Here is a 15593-nt window from a genome sequence, read left to right as displayed (position 1 = left end):
GATAAACACCCTCCTCACTATGAAGCAGCCTGAATTTATGATGATCATTAAAATCCTTGGGTTAGATGAGCAGGGCAGAAAGGGGAGATGAAAATCCTCAGAAACGCTAACAAAGCACAAAGCACACCACCAATATATTCCCTTAGAAATGGTCAGCTGCATAAGAGAGGCATTTTCCCAACCTAAGCACTTTGGCTTGTTGTAATGAGAACACACGAATCTCTAGACTTCAACCCTCTGCAACACGGCCACAGCCTCAGAAACCAGCACGGAAAGCCCAATGTGTCTAAGGCCCCTCTTGTCCGATGTCATGCACGTGCGCCTGGATGTGGACAGAAAACACCTCCCTCCTACAAAGCCCAGGCAGCAAAGAGTGGGGGCCGAAGGGGAGCAGCTCCTCCGAGCCACAGAGGCTGCCTTGGGGCCAGGTGAACAGACAGTGATGGACTCACCGCAGGGCTGAGGGAGCCCTCTGAGCAGGCTTCCCACCGCTGGCTCCATGCCCCTCTTCTCCCTCAGGCCCCCGGCTCTCCAGGAGCCCATGAGTAGGAGAAGTCCCAGTTGTGTTAAAATATTGTTCCCAACTGTTAATTATCTTTTTCTTTTTGCTGGGATAGGAATGGGTGTGCAAGGAGGGGTGAGCCCTGTTGGTGAGAGATAAACAGACAGGCACCTGGGGCGAGGGGTGAGGATAAGCAGTGGAGAGAGCGGCCCAGAGATCAGGCCGGGAGTCCTGAGGCCCTATGTTCTCCTCCTGGCCATGGCATGAAGTCGCTGTTAGCTCTCGGAACCTTAGTTTCCTCATCTCTGGAATGAAGATAATGAAAATGCAGCCCCCACACCTCACAGGGAGAGATAGGAAAGTGAAGGTACTTTCAAAACTAAGTGTATTTTAGAATTATAATATATTCCTGTTATAGAACGTATAAATAAAGGTTCCTAATTTTTCAAGCTTAGAAATTTGGTTTCTAAATTTAGTTCCTTCTAGAACAGCAAAGAAGGTACGGGTGGAAGCAAGTAATGGAAGGAGAGGACTGCTCTAGGCCAATAAGACTGTTAAGTGATAGCTGCCAAAGGGGCTAGAATCACTAACAGCAGTCTAGAGACTACAGTGTGAGGGTGAACAGCCTACTAAACCTCAGTCTGACCCAAAGATCTCAAAAGAAAGGTCACCACCGTGCAATGTGCTCTCTTGAATTACGTTGGAATGTAACATAATAAGAATGCTATCGGTCTCCACTTATATATACATTTTCAGCAGTTAAAAGGGTAACGGCATATGGAAAACTAACACACAAGAAATACTCCCATTCCCTGATAACACAGCACCACCCCGTTTATCGCCCACCACACGCTGTCATTATCATTAATACCACCAATTGTGGTGGAGCAGGGCAGGGGGCTGCCTCTCCTTCCACCTGCAAACAGACCTCCCAGGCAGGTCTTGGTAAATCTCCACAGGTTTCAAACTAGAAGAGTCTAGAGAACACTGTTCTAGCTAACACTTCCATCAGCCTCGAAGCCCCTAAAAGTCGGCCTCAGCATTTGGTATCTGTGAATGTCTGCAAAAATGGCAAGGGCACGTTGGGTTGTGAATTCAGGCAGAAGCCAACTGGTGGATCATCGCTTCTCATTTAGCTGGTAAGAGGGTGGAAGAATGTCAACTTCCTAGAACACTCAAGGCTTGTCATAGAGTGGACATAGGAGGAAATCTCTAGCCTCCAAAAAGGGGTAGCAGTAAGAAGAACGGTTGAGAAAACACATAGCATGCTAGCAAGTGTAATGTGAAAAACAAATTGAGATATGCTTCACGCATTGTGTCACGCCTAGTAGGTTTTGTTTGATGATGCCATGTCTTATTCAATGAGGGAATGTTACAAACGAGGTCTCGAGCTCATGCCCCAAAGACGACTTGATGCTCATGCTAAAATCTCCAGAAAAAATAAAAGAGTTATTAGCCTCAAAGGCTGTTGGAGAAGCAGTTTTCACTCCTCAAATTTAAATAGCTTTTACTAATACTATAGCCTTAAGTTTACAAAAACTAGAATGCATCTAGTTTGACTCCAGAAATCTGAGGTGGAAAGAATCAACCTCAGGTTTGACCTACACAAACAGAGCGTGTCCCCCCCATGATGAATGAGCATGAATCAGCTTCAAAAGCCAAAATTTGGCTTGGGAATTCCCACAACTTTTGGAATCATGACTGTTCCACAACCTTAATTTTCTATTTCTTAACATCACCTTCTAGAAGTGGTGGTGGTTGTTAGTTACCATCAAGTCAATTCTGACTCATGGCAGGCCCGTGTGTGCAGTGTAGAACTGCTCTATAGGGTTTTCAAGGCTAAGACCTTTCGGAAACAGTCATCTCTGGGTGGGTTCAAACCGCCAACTTTTTGGTTAGTAGTCAAGCACTTAACTGCTTGCACCACCTAGGCACTCCCTTCTAGAGGCAGCAGTTTCCAAAATAGGCTATACCTCAGAATCACCTGGGGAGCTTACTAAAAATACAGATTCTCAGATGCCATCACTGAATTACTCATATATTCTCATTCAAATTCATATTCATTCTCTGTCTCTTCCCTCTCATACCCTTCTCCCCCACTCTTTCCTCCTCTCTTTTAAGCCTTGAATGAACTTGGTGTCTAGAAAATATTTTACCACAACACAAGCCTCGACGTTAATAGTCATACCTTCCCTAGCCAATTGGTTTCTTAACTAGGGTACATCTTGCTCCAATGATGGTGCCATCAAGAGAGCTGAGGACACAAGGCCCAGTCATTCTCCACTGGCTCCATAGACACAGTTCCAACTGTTGGAGAAACTGGACTGACACAACTTTTATTGTTCTCCTTGGAATAACCTATAATAAATCCGATATCTGTGTAAGTGTAAGACAGGTACATGCCTTCCCGGTGTTCAGGTATAATAAAAATATTTAAGATTTTTGCTTTGGAAGTGCCAAGTATCAGCTCTGGGCCTCCAGCTGATGTACCCCATCAACTCCTTACTCTACGTGAAACACCACGGCTTGCTGAAATCTTCTCAACTCCAATGAGACTCTAAATTCAAATTGAGCTATCCTTTCAGTGAAACCTAAATTGGGAATTTAAAAAAGAAATTATCCTGTTCTCACATCAGAAAAGAGGGAAGGTGTAAAAAGCCAAAGTGTTCCCTTCCAATAAAACACAAGAGAAATATTTAGGGAGAAACAAACACACTATCAGAGATGTAGCAGTCTTCTACTCACTGAAACTGCAGCTTTTCAAATTAGAAATAATTACATAGAAAGTCTATTAAAATTAAGGTTTGCTCCTACCTGGATCCTCCAACATATCCTTTGGTGAGGGTTCATCTGTAGTATTTTTCGAAGCTAGTGACGTTTTGTTTTGAAGGAATAAGAGAAAGGGGAAGAAAAGAAAAAAAAACTATAAATTTTTATTTCGGAGGCACATTACATTAAAACAAAGAATCCCCAGTTATCACTTACAAAAAGAAGTCTTACAAATCGCTAGAAGTTGCTATAAAAACAGTTGCCGAGTATTCACTAAAACAATAAAGAGCCCCTGAAGTATGGAAATAGGTTCTCCTCCCATAGAGAAGAAAGCTATATTTTTAACTTTCCAGAGAGAGCACCTCTAGTGGCTAGCAAGAGGACTGCCAGGAAGTATCAGGAATTTCTCCCTTTCATTCCTGATGGGAGTCCCTGGGTGGTATACAAATGGTTAACACATTTAGCTGCTAACTGAAAGGTTGGAGTCTACCCAGAGGTGCCTCGGAAGAAAGGCCTGGTGATCTACTTCTGAAAGGTCAGTCATTGAAAACCCTAGGGAACACAGTTCTACTGTGACACGCATAGGGTCACATGAGTTGAAATCAGCAGCAATTCGTTGTTTCATTCCTGACTCCCAGACCAATTACATCAGATCTGTGGGGCTGGGGCCCAGGCTTCAGTATTTTTAGAGTTCTCAGGGTTATTCCAATGCGCAGGCTAGCATCCACCAGTTGAAAGAGTGATCAGAGTATCTACTGTTGCAGACAATATCCAGATCTGCCTACCTCTCCTGAGCACGTATTTAAAATAGAAAACATGCAATTATTGTTTCTTAATGGAAAACTTATTTTTTAAAAACTTTTCTGATGCAAAGCTGAATCAATGGCAGGTCCCAACGATAAAACCTGAAATAGCTCACTGACATGTAGCCCTTCAGACAAGCCTCTCTCATTTGTGGGTAGTGAATCGACATTAGCTACTAGAAGGAAGGCTGGCTGGAGATGTAGAAAGTCTTGATTCTTGACCCAGTTCTTTTTTTTTACTAAGCAAATGATTCATTCTGTCTGAACTTCCATTTATTCATCTTTAAATTTTAGGTGATAAAACATACCAGCTTCCATTAAGTTTTTTGAGGACTGAATAAAGCAGTGTAGGAGGAAGGACCTGGTATACTATAAAGCATTAAACAGAGGTATTGGGGGGGGGCCTCCTGCTGTTCTAGATATTATCAGGCCAACTCATCCCTGTGCTTGTGGTAACTACAACATGGAGCCCTGTGTTACACTGCTTCTCACACACCCCACAAGACAGGCAATTGTTGTTGGGCTCCACGTCACATCCCACCCTCAAAAAGCCACAGAGAGACAGATAAACCCCAGAGACAGAAAGCCTAGCCAGAACAGAACTTCCTCACGGATTAGAGCTTTGTACAAAGGCGTTATTTCTCGTATCTGTCAACCCAAGATGCTAAGTTCTCAATTCTGTCAGTGTCCAGTCATTTTCTAATTAGTCTGACCAGATTCCAATACAAGGTGTCACAGTGGCCTGAGGGTCAGCAATGAGTCAAGGGGCAATGAGTTGGGGGGCTTTGGCCACTCAAGATCTCATTAGCACCTTACGAACTATGATTATGCAGCAACACGTCATCAGTCCAAATGCGTTCACATCCTCAAAACTTTCCTCAAATGCTCTAGAAGTCACATTCCAAAATAATTAGATGAGGACGCATAGGTAGAATGTCCTTAAAGGAAGAAAATTCATTCTTTTCATACCTTGTTTGTCATCGAGAGTCACATCTTGGGTAGGGACAGGGAAGTCTGCCATGTCTTTAACAGATGTCTTCTTGGAAAAGAAAAGTAAATTAATTATATGGATTAGAATGGAAATTAAGTGATGTGCACATATGATGAAAATGTTCTAAAAGCAATAATTCTTCCCAATATTTATGGTTTCAATAAATCCTGACATTAATACTGTTTTTTTTTTAAGTTCCTAGTGAGGTAGAAGTTCATTTGTATTTTAAAATTTACATGCACAGAGGGAAAAATTTACAATTCAGATTGAGGTAGGTTTATAGACCATACATTACATCAGAATCTAACTTGGATTCAGCCAGAGAATTGCATAGCAATTGCCCATTCAGCCAAGAACAAACGTGTATTTTATGTACTTTTTCTACAGAATGGAGAGAGGTTCTGACAAGTGGTCCCATAATTTAGGTATTTGCCAGGATCTGCTATGCAAAGGATGTCCAACTCTGATAAAAATAGCCTCCCTGCTGTGGAATACAATAATCTTACTGATGAGCAGATGAAAATTTTCTCCTAACTCATTTATGGGAAAAGTCCTCACACTAAGAAGATGAAAACCTAAACTAATCGATTATTTTAAAACTCCCTTTAAAATCTACTATCAATTCATTTCTTGTAAAATATCAATTGACATATACTCTAAAACCTCTGATGAAATTAAAGAATATACATTCATCTTGTCTTTATATATATACACTCTGGAAGACATACAAGAATTGACAGGTGATTGGATAGATGGGTGACAGGGACGGAAGGAGAATTTGTCAGTATAGTATATGCCTTTTATATTCTTCATATTTTAAGCATATTCAAAAAATCAAATAAAATTAAACACTTAAAGTAGAGTAAATTGCATGCTGCCTGGTGTGCCAAAGACTTAGTTGGTCTACCTCTCAGAATCCAAACAACCCCAGCAAGGTGACCGATACTTCTGTTTTTAAACTGTTCCCAAAAATGGAGCTACAGAACTATTTGGTGGTAATCTGATCTAGGATTTAACAATCCTTAGTCAAGTAATTCTTGGCATTATAATGAAGCCTCCAAATGCAATTTCCTATGCAAAGTCTATCTTCAATAGAACAGGGAATGTACCTTAACAGTGTACTGCTTTCATTTTCTTCTCCCACCTGGATTATAAACCAGACCTTTTAGTGGAAGAAATTAGGTGAGAGTAGAAAATGTAGATAAAAAGAAATTAAAGAAGATCTAAATAAATGGAAAGACATCCCATGTTCATGGATCAAAAGAATTAATACTGAGATTCTTGAAAGATGGTGGTGTAACCAGACCATTGTTCTGACCCTCCTCCACAAATACAAGAGACACAACAAGGAAATGGTGTGCAGCTTTGAGGGGTTCTGAATCAGACAGCAGAGGAAAGCAGCAGGAAACTGCACACAGGCAAGAATCAATGAATCAACACTGAGTTGCGTATAGTAGGAAAATCGCTTCTCCCACCATCCCTGCTCCCCCCACCCCCAGCCATGCGGGCTACCAGCTGCTGTGAACTGGGGAAGTGGCCCCCAAAAAGGAGCCTGTTTCCATAACCACCACAGCCCCTGCCTGTATGAAGAGACAGGACCCCAAGCTTCTGCTCTAAAATCAACAAGGCAGACATCCCCAGGGGTCTGTTTGGAGTGTGCCAGCACTTCCCCTACCCGGACACTGCTGGCTGCAAGCCTACTACAAATTGCTACGGAAGGCCAGTGCAGTGGAGTCTGCTCTTATAATCACCACTCTACCTGCCTCCTTGCACACCCCATAGCTCAAGCCTCTAAAACCAACAGAACAAACCTCCTGGGAAGTGAGTTCAGGTCTCTCTGCTCCCCCTTCCAGCTGGTGCTGAGGACTTCTGACTGAGGCTGCTGTGTGCTATGAAGCAGACATCCTTAGTGGAAGCTACACCCACAAACAACATACTATGGGGGGGGGGGGCTCTGATATCAACAAGGCAGACCTCCCCAGGGATCCGTCTGGAGTATACCAGCAACTCCCCCACCGGGACACAGTCAGCTGAAAGCCTGCTGTGAATTGCTACAGAAGGCCCGTGCAGTGGAGACTACTCTCACAGTCGGCACTCTACCTGCCTCCCCACACACCCCATAGCTCTGGCCTCTGAAACCAACAGGACAAACCTCCTGGGGGTCAATTAGGGTTAGTCTGCCCCCACTTCCAGTTGGCACTGAGGACTACTGACTGAGGCTGCTATGTGCTAGGAAGCAGGAGTCTTGAGTGGAAGCTGCACTCACAGCCACCAATCTACCGGGGTGACTCTGATAGCAACAAGACAGACCTCCAGGAGGACTGACCAGAGCATGATACCCCTTCCCCCATCTGGTAACTGTTGGTTTCCAGGCCGTTGCAAACTGATACAGAAGTCTCCCACAGTGGAGTCTGCTCGTATTGTCAGCACTCTACTTGCCTCCCTGGGCACCCTGCAGCTCAGGCCTCTGAAATCAACAGGACAGACTTCCCTAGGGATCAGTTTGGGTCTGTCTGCTCCCATTTCCAGTCAGCACTGAGGACTGCTGACTGAGGCTGCTGTGTGCTAGGAAGCAACATACTACAGGGCAGGCTCTGACAGCAACAAGGCAGACCTCGCCGGGGGTCCCTTCAGAGTGTGACAAGCCCTCTCCTAACTGGCAACTGTCGGCTGCTGAATTGATACAAACTCCTACAGAAGGTTCCCTACAGGGCAGGCAGGAGGTGGGTCACCTAAGTGGAGACTGCTCCCACAACCACCACAGGGCCACTGGGGTTCTGAAACCAACAAGACAGATCTCTCGGAGGTCCTTCTGGGGATTGCCAGCCCCTCTTCTTCCTGAAATTGAGTAAAGTGTGCCTGTGCTTCTCCTGAATGCCAGTTCAGATATAAGCAGCCCACACAGAGCAGGGAAGAAAGTCTCAGGCAAAACCAAAGGACAAAAACCAGCTATGAAGGGGGCTCACTGGGTACGGTTCTTCTGACTAAAAACATAGTTGCAGAAACAGAAGGGAAGGAAGTAATAACCAGAGAGAGGGGACTGCACCCCCTGGTGGACAGATTGATTAGTACATAGTATCTCACCTGAGTGGCGGTGCCCACTAGTGGATAGACTGACCACACTATGTTCTCTGGTATTTTGGGGAGACACTGAAAGTTGAAAACCAAGACCTGAAACTTTCGAATCCTAATTAAACCAGGGAGGGAGAATGAGCTCTCACAGAGAGGAAGAGGAAATGTTAAGCAAAGGTCAAAGGCACTGGCCATCTAAGAGTTTTCTGGAGACAGTAGTGCAGGCAAAAACATCAAATACTGGGGAAAGCTGAGAAAGTTAACACTTTTGAAAATTCCACTGCCCCAACAAAAAATCGATCACAAGACATACAAAGAAGAGAGAAACAATGGCCCATCCAAATGAACATGACAAATGGAGTGAAAGTGCATCTAAAACCAAACCAAAACCAAACCCGTTACTGTCGAGTAGATTCCGACTCACAGTGACCCTATAGGACAGAGAAGAACTGCCTCATAGAGTTTCCAAGGAGCGGCTGGGGAATTCGAACTGCCGACCTTATGATTAGCAGCCAAACGCTTAACCACTGCGCCACCAGGGCCCCTACAGTTACAATATAACCCCCAAAATTCCATTCTTAGGTATATACCCAAAAGAAATAAAAACATATGTCCACATAAACACTTGTACATGAATGTTTATAGCAGCATTATTCATAGTAGCCAAAAAGTGGACATACTAAAATGTCCATCAACGAATGAATGAATAAACAAAGTATGTTATATTCATACAATGGAATATTATTTAGGCATAAAAAGGAATGAAGTCCTGATACATGCTACAACATGGATGAACTTTGTAAACATTATACAAAGTGAAAGAAGCCAGTCACAAAAGACACGATTGTATAGTTCCATTTATATGAAATGTCCAGAATAAGCAAATCCATAGAGGCAGAAAGTAGATCAGTGGATGCCAGGGGCTGGAGGGAAGAGGATGAAAATGTTCTAAAGTTAAATTGCGGTTACGGTTGCACAACTCTGTGAATATACTAAAAGTCACTGAATTGTACACTTTAAATGCGTGAACAAAGTTATGTGAATTATATCTCAGTAAAGCTGTTAAAAACATAAATATAGTAACATACGAAAACACTGTTAAAGAGGAATATACCTGAAATTATCATCTAAAACCCTTGAAGGAATAAGTACAAGTCAACAACTGTGCTGTCTTTAGAAAAAGATGTGCTGCTAAGCAAAATTCTCCTGACCTGAGACCTGAATCAGCCACACCTTCACTCATGACACAAACACCCTATCCTGGAGTCATCCACCCGGGGCTGGAACTAAAATTTATTTAAATCCCGTGCGTTCATGATAGACTAAAAGACTGGTAGATAGAAAGGACAATGAATAATCATTCAGAGGACATGATTTATTTCATTATTAGCTATTGAAATCTGACCTACACTTCTTGAACGGTCAAGCCACCAATTAACTAACACCTTGCCTGAATTCTGATTACTGCATTATCATCTAAAAGCCCTCACCTCACACAAAATAACAACTTGGTTGGAAAAGAAGTTTTTGTTTTGCTTTGTGGTTTGGACAGGGCAAAGAATAAAAGACTCAGTTAGCTTTTACCCCCTCCCAAAGGAGCCAGTTAGAGTATACAAAAGTATATAAAACTAGTTGTGTGTAACGTCCATAAAGGTAGATACACATGTCATCAAGGCCATCAGAGAGACAGTGTGTGAGAGTGTGTTTGAGTGTGTGTGAGTGTGAGTGTGTGTGTGTGTGTGTGTGTGTGTGTGTGTGTGTGTGTGAGAAAAATATCTACATTTCCGGACCTTATGACCACCTGTATATCTGCTCTTCTTTCTTTTTAGACAGATGATGTATGGCTTCATGTGGAAAAGCAACATAAGCCAGTAATTAATGTCTACCAAAAAAATCAGTATTATTTATCATTATTGGAAGAGCAAAGACCATGTCATATCATCGTAAATTGGAACAATTTTTACCTAGAAAGAACACATATTTATGACATTTTTTAGGAAATCACCTAACAACCTCATAATTTTACAAAAGTGGGGTAACCTATTGCAAAAAGCAGGGGAACTGTGTAAGACAGCTGTAGAGGCATCTATTCGCACTTGATGGAGAAACCTCTCCAGACACGGCTAGAAGCCTCAGTGTATACTGAGGACCATGGAAAGTGGCTAACTGTTGTATCTGCTTCTCCATCATGTGCATTCTACAGAAAAGGAAATTAAAAAAGAAAAATTCTTCAAATGCGCATCTCCTGCCCATCCTGAAATCACATTTCTTTATACCCTTCGCCCAGGAAGAGAAATCTGCTGAGGAAAGTAACCTGAAGGCAACAACTCAGAGGAATAGTGGCAGAGAGGCAAAGGGAGGTTAATCAGAGGGAGTACTGCAGAAGGAGGCTTGATTCTCTCACAGAGGATGCCATCTGTACACAAACTACAGGCCTGAAAGCCCCAGTTAAAAGAGTAAATAATCACACACAGTTACAAAAAACTCCAGAAATGTCCCTGCATCCTCTCTTTGACTTCCATCGCCTTGTGATGGCTTGAACTAGGGTCTGAGGACTCAAACAGGAGTCTGTGAATAAACCTCCATTTATTAAATGTTTCCAGATTTTTCTCTCTGGAAGGGGACAGCAGGTGCCATAAGGTATCATCATAGTGATCATAATGGTGATGATGATAATGATGATAATCACAGTGACCATTAACGATTCCTCCTATTTATTGATCCACAACTAAGGATCAGTAAGCACTTGGCTACACCCACACATTAATGGCCCAACATTGTGGGGATTGTCCAAGTTTCTTTTGGAGATCATCCAAACCAGTCTTCATTTGGTCCAAAAGCTAAAAACCTTGAGGGAGAAGGAGCTATGAATGTGATTTGGGGACCTCATATATAGTTCTCAAACCTCCTCTCAAAGCTGTTCTGGTTCATTATACCTTGCTAATACCCAGCTACTAAAAATACAACGTTAAAACATTTACTAAGGAATTAAAGCTTGGTTAAAGTAAATAACTTGGCTAGCATCTTCTGGTTTGGTTTGGCTATACCTAACTTTAACCTCTAGACAGTCAATGGACTACTTTGTTTATTTTACCAAATCAAGTTTTAGGGGGGAAAGGAAAAAAAAAGATAATTACAGATACATCTCATGTTTAGATTTGAAAGACTGAGCCTGAAGTAATTACCAAGTATAAAAGAAAATGTTATAAAAGTGGATTTTCCCAAGTTTGTAAAGAACCTAGGCTAATGGAGTTCATACTACACATGTCCATACTTATTAACATATGAAGACCTTTTACCTCACTCCAATGCAAGTCCCGGGGTTGTTGGTTTGCTGGCATTGACTCAGGATAAGAATCAAATAATGCACACTCCCACTTGGACTTAGGAAAAGCTAAGAAGAAACAAAAAGAATACATGATATATACTACAGCCACAGTGGTCATTGTTTCCTATCAGCTTTTCTGTACTTGTTAACCATAACAACAAAAAGCAGCAAACCCTTATGTAGTACTTACGGCACAAACAATGTTGAGGTAGTATTTTAAGTTCTTTAAATATACAACCCAGTACTTCTATCATCCCCATTCCACACATGATGAAGCTGAGGAATGGGGTCACAGGGTCACTGAGTAACATCCTCAAGGTCATATAGCTGGTAAATGGAAGAGCAAGGATTGGAACCCCAGCTGTCTGGCTGGAAGATCTCATTTCTCAGCATTTCATGTCGTAGCATAGTGATCATTTTCCAGATTAACTCTCATTTCGCTTTCACAACATGTTAAGTGTTAACTATCCTACTAGCATAATTTTTAAATGGTAGTGACTATGGTGATAGTGTCAATACTATGAACTAAGGAAATGCATTATTTTAGCTATCATTGTTGGACTGAAGTAGGCACGGTCTTCCAGTGATGCATGCCCAAGATAACTGTAGGAAATGTTCTTCCCTTTATGTTAGCAGGAATAACAAAAATAACAGCACAAATTCTTGCTGATTTAAAACAAACAAGTAAGAATCACATTATGGGTTTTGTCCAACATACAACCGTGACAGAGGCTGTTAACTGGGGAGCTGAGTGAATTAGCCTGTGGAAAAACAGCATGCTGCTTGGTAGGCTAATACTGAACACCCAGGCTATTTTTCAGAAGCAGATTCTGCTTCACCATTTTTGTCACAAAGTAATTAGGAAAGAAATGTCTCAACAGCTAGAAAATTTGTCAATATTCCAAAGAGAAAAAGCAGATTGGGGTTGATAATAAACAGATCCTACAAATCCAATTTGTCAAGACAAGCAATTAAGAAATCAAAATTTTAATGCAAGGTTTTGAAAAAAAATTTTTTGAAACAAATGTTGAACATGAATTGGCATTGTTTTTACCCCTTGCCCCCCTCTCACCCTCTCTGTCCTTTGAAATGTCACAGTCCCTCTGTGGTAAAGCACTGGTCACTGAGGTGTCACCACTGCATGTGGTTGAGTGCAACACCTTATCTGTTCATTTGTTTACTCTACTCTGAATTTCACTGACGCCAAGTGGGGCAGACCGTGGCCCTGGTGACTTCTCTGACTAGACCCGGTCGGCTCATTGTTCTCTGGGTTAAAACTCAGCAAAACACCTTTTACAGTACCATTGCTCAATCCAACCCCAGGAGCAGTTCTAACTAATGTAAGAGTTCTCTTTCTAGTCTACCAATCAACGATCTATCTTTCACCAGTTGTCACTGAGTCGAGTCCAACTCATGGCAACCCCATGTGTTTCAGAGTAGAACTGCACTCCATAAGATCTGACTATATGATTAATGCCTTACCATGACAGGTCTCACTATGTACAAAGCTAACACTTCCAAAAACTACAAATGCCATCAATTAACTGCTGAACAGCTTTCTAACACGTCCACCTCTCTCCATCTCCACTGTCACTCCCCAGTGCACGCCCCGGCTGCTCTGGAGGGGACTGGTGCCGGAACCTTCTACCTGATCCTCCTGTTGCCACCTCTGTCCCTCAAAACCTGTTCGCTGCACAGCAGCAGGATCCTTTCAGAGGGCCTGATTGTGCCACTTCCCTGCTGGAAACGCATCAGAGTTACTGCCCACGATCTGGTCCCCACCTCCCTCCTCAGCCTCAGCCTGGGTCTCTCTTCCCCTGGTTCGTCCCACTCCATCCCCTCTGGCCTGAACTTCCTATTCCTCACCCCTCCCCTCTCAGGTCTCTCCAGCACACCTCCTGCCCCCTCTCCCCATAACCCACTTCTCCCGTCTTTTACCTACTTAGTCCTTAGTGCAGGCTTCACATTTCCACTCAAACATTTGGAAATCTTCCCTAAGGCCCTGCATCTTCTGGATGCACTTCTACTTCCCCTTCATAGCACTCATTACATATTTGTGAGTTTATTTAACATCTATCCTCCAACTGCCAGCAAGTTCCATGAGGGTGGGAATTCTGTTTTACAGAGCATTCTGACCACAGAGAATAACACAGTGCCGCTCACATAGTAAGTACCCAATAAATATTTTTTAATGAAGTATATACAGTGGTTAAGAGCTAGGCTGCTAACCAAAGGGTCAGAAGTTTCAAATCCACCATTCACTTCTTGGAAACCCTATGAGGCAGTTCTACTCTGTCCTATAGGGTCACTTGGAGTGGCGATCGACTCGAGGGCAACAGGTTTGGTTTTTTTGTGTTCTTTTTAATATGGTAAAAATGTATACCACCTAGTCACCTAGACATGAAACTATCAAAAGGTTCATGGTTAAACCCTCCCAATAATCCAACTGCTCTTGCCAACTCTGTTCAATTTTCACCGTTAGGGAAAAGGGATTATTTCTGTAATTAAAAGTAAAATGTCACCAGATACAACAATTCCTATTTCATTATTTTATTGAAAACAGGCTTGTATAGTTTTCATGCACAATGTTATCAACCAATTTATACTTTCCACCAGTCTTGTTGAAGACAGGATTAAATTTTTTTAAAGACTGCATATAGATTAATTATAATAATGTTGGAACAAGGCAAGAGCTAAGCTTTAAAAAAAAGAAAAGTTAAATGGGATGCCAAAAAATGAACAACTACAACAAAAATTAAGAGCAGGGACCATTCATACTTTGCATACAGTCTAAAAAGCAAAAAAAATATCTAGAAGGTTCCAGCCAGCATGATAAAACACTTAAAAATTAACTATTAAACCCTCTGAATTTGCCTAAAATATACTGTCAATGAGTGTGATGGGGTTTTTATGAGGTCTCTCGTATTTTCTGTTACAACTATATGATTATTATTTAAGATTAATCCCATAAGCCCCAGAAATAATGTGCAAGTTTTGCTTAATTGAAAGATATGTAATGGCTCTTTAGTTGCTTCTGTATAAATTCATGCTGACAGCCTGGATGAAGACCAAGAAAACACAGGGATTCTGTTCCCAGGGATGGGAGAAGGCTCCTGATGGATGCTCTTCTTGCTGGACTCCGCCATCCTGCAGAAGCAAGTCCAAAGGAACTGCAGTCTCATCTGTTAACACACTTCTGGCTCAGGGCTTTCAGATCTTTAAAAATGTCATGAGTGGCTTTTGAAACAGTCCATGAAACCTCCACAGTGAATTCTCAAACACAGAGTCAACACCTGGCAGAGGTGCTGTGGCCATGTTGCATCAGCAACAACAATGTAGCATTAGTCAGGACCTGGAAACGGAAAGCCAGGTGAGGGCATGGGAGACGAGCTGAACCAAGGACTCTACCCAGGGCTCGAAAGAGGAAAAGGTGAAAGTATTAAATGCACCTAAACGCCCCTGCATCAGACCCAGGCCCTCTGGTCAGCTGTTAATCCCCATTCAAAACCAGCTGCTGTTGAGTCAACTCCAACTCATGGTGACCCCATGTGTGTCAGAGTAAAACAGAGTAGGGTTTTCAATGGCTAACTTTTTGGAAGCAGATTGTCAGGCCTTTTCTTCCAAGGTGCCTCTGGGCGAACTTGAGCCTCCAACCTTTTGGTTGGCAGCAGACCATGTTAGCTGTGTATACTACCCAGGGACACCATTAGAAACAGACAAAAGCCCCATGAGGTCCCACTCCCAACGGAAGGGATTCCTCTAGGACCCTGCACTGACTTGGTAATGGGAGCCTGCACTCTCCCAGACAGCCCTGGGAATGTCACTGCTTCTTTGCCTCAATCCGGAAGAAACAGAGTGACAGAAAGAAAGGAGGAAGAAAGATGGAGAGACATCAAAGAAGAAATAGAGTCTGGGGAGCATGGTTTCAGGGGACATCTAGGTCAACAGGCATAACAAAGTTTTTCAAGAAAATGTTCTGCATCCCACTTTGGTGAGTGGTGTCTGGGGTCTTAAAAGCTAGCAAGCAGGGACTTCCGGCAAGATGGCGCTCTAGGCAGAAACACCACGCCGTCCCTCCACAACAAAGATCCGAAAAACTAAGCCAAACAGAGAATCAACAATCCTGAA

General features: G+C 42.6%; 1 protein-coding gene across 1 annotated transcript in view; it reads right to left on the bottom strand.

Annotated features, from left to right (window-relative positions):
* The window catches only part of REPS2 (RALBP1 associated Eps domain containing 2), a 193917-nt gene that overhangs the window by 79853 nt on the left and 98471 nt on the right, over positions 1-15593 (bottom strand). The window contains exons 8-10 of the mRNA XM_023737251.1: positions 11437-11531; positions 5044-5113; positions 3317-3370 (exon numbers count right to left, since the gene is read on the bottom strand). Coding sequence (XP_023593019.1) covers positions 3317-3370; positions 5044-5113; positions 11437-11531 — 219 coding nt within the window. The remainder of the gene's footprint in view (positions 1-3316; positions 3371-5043; positions 5114-11436; positions 11532-15593) is intronic.

The sequence above is a fragment of the Trichechus manatus genome, unplaced genomic scaffold, assembly GCF_000243295.1.
Source record: "Trichechus manatus latirostris isolate Lorelei unplaced genomic scaffold, TriManLat1.0 scaffold00100, whole genome shotgun sequence".
NCBI classification, from domain to species: Eukaryota; Metazoa; Chordata; class Mammalia; order Sirenia; family Trichechidae; genus Trichechus; species Trichechus manatus.
This window is presented reverse-complemented; position numbering and strand designations above follow the sequence as displayed.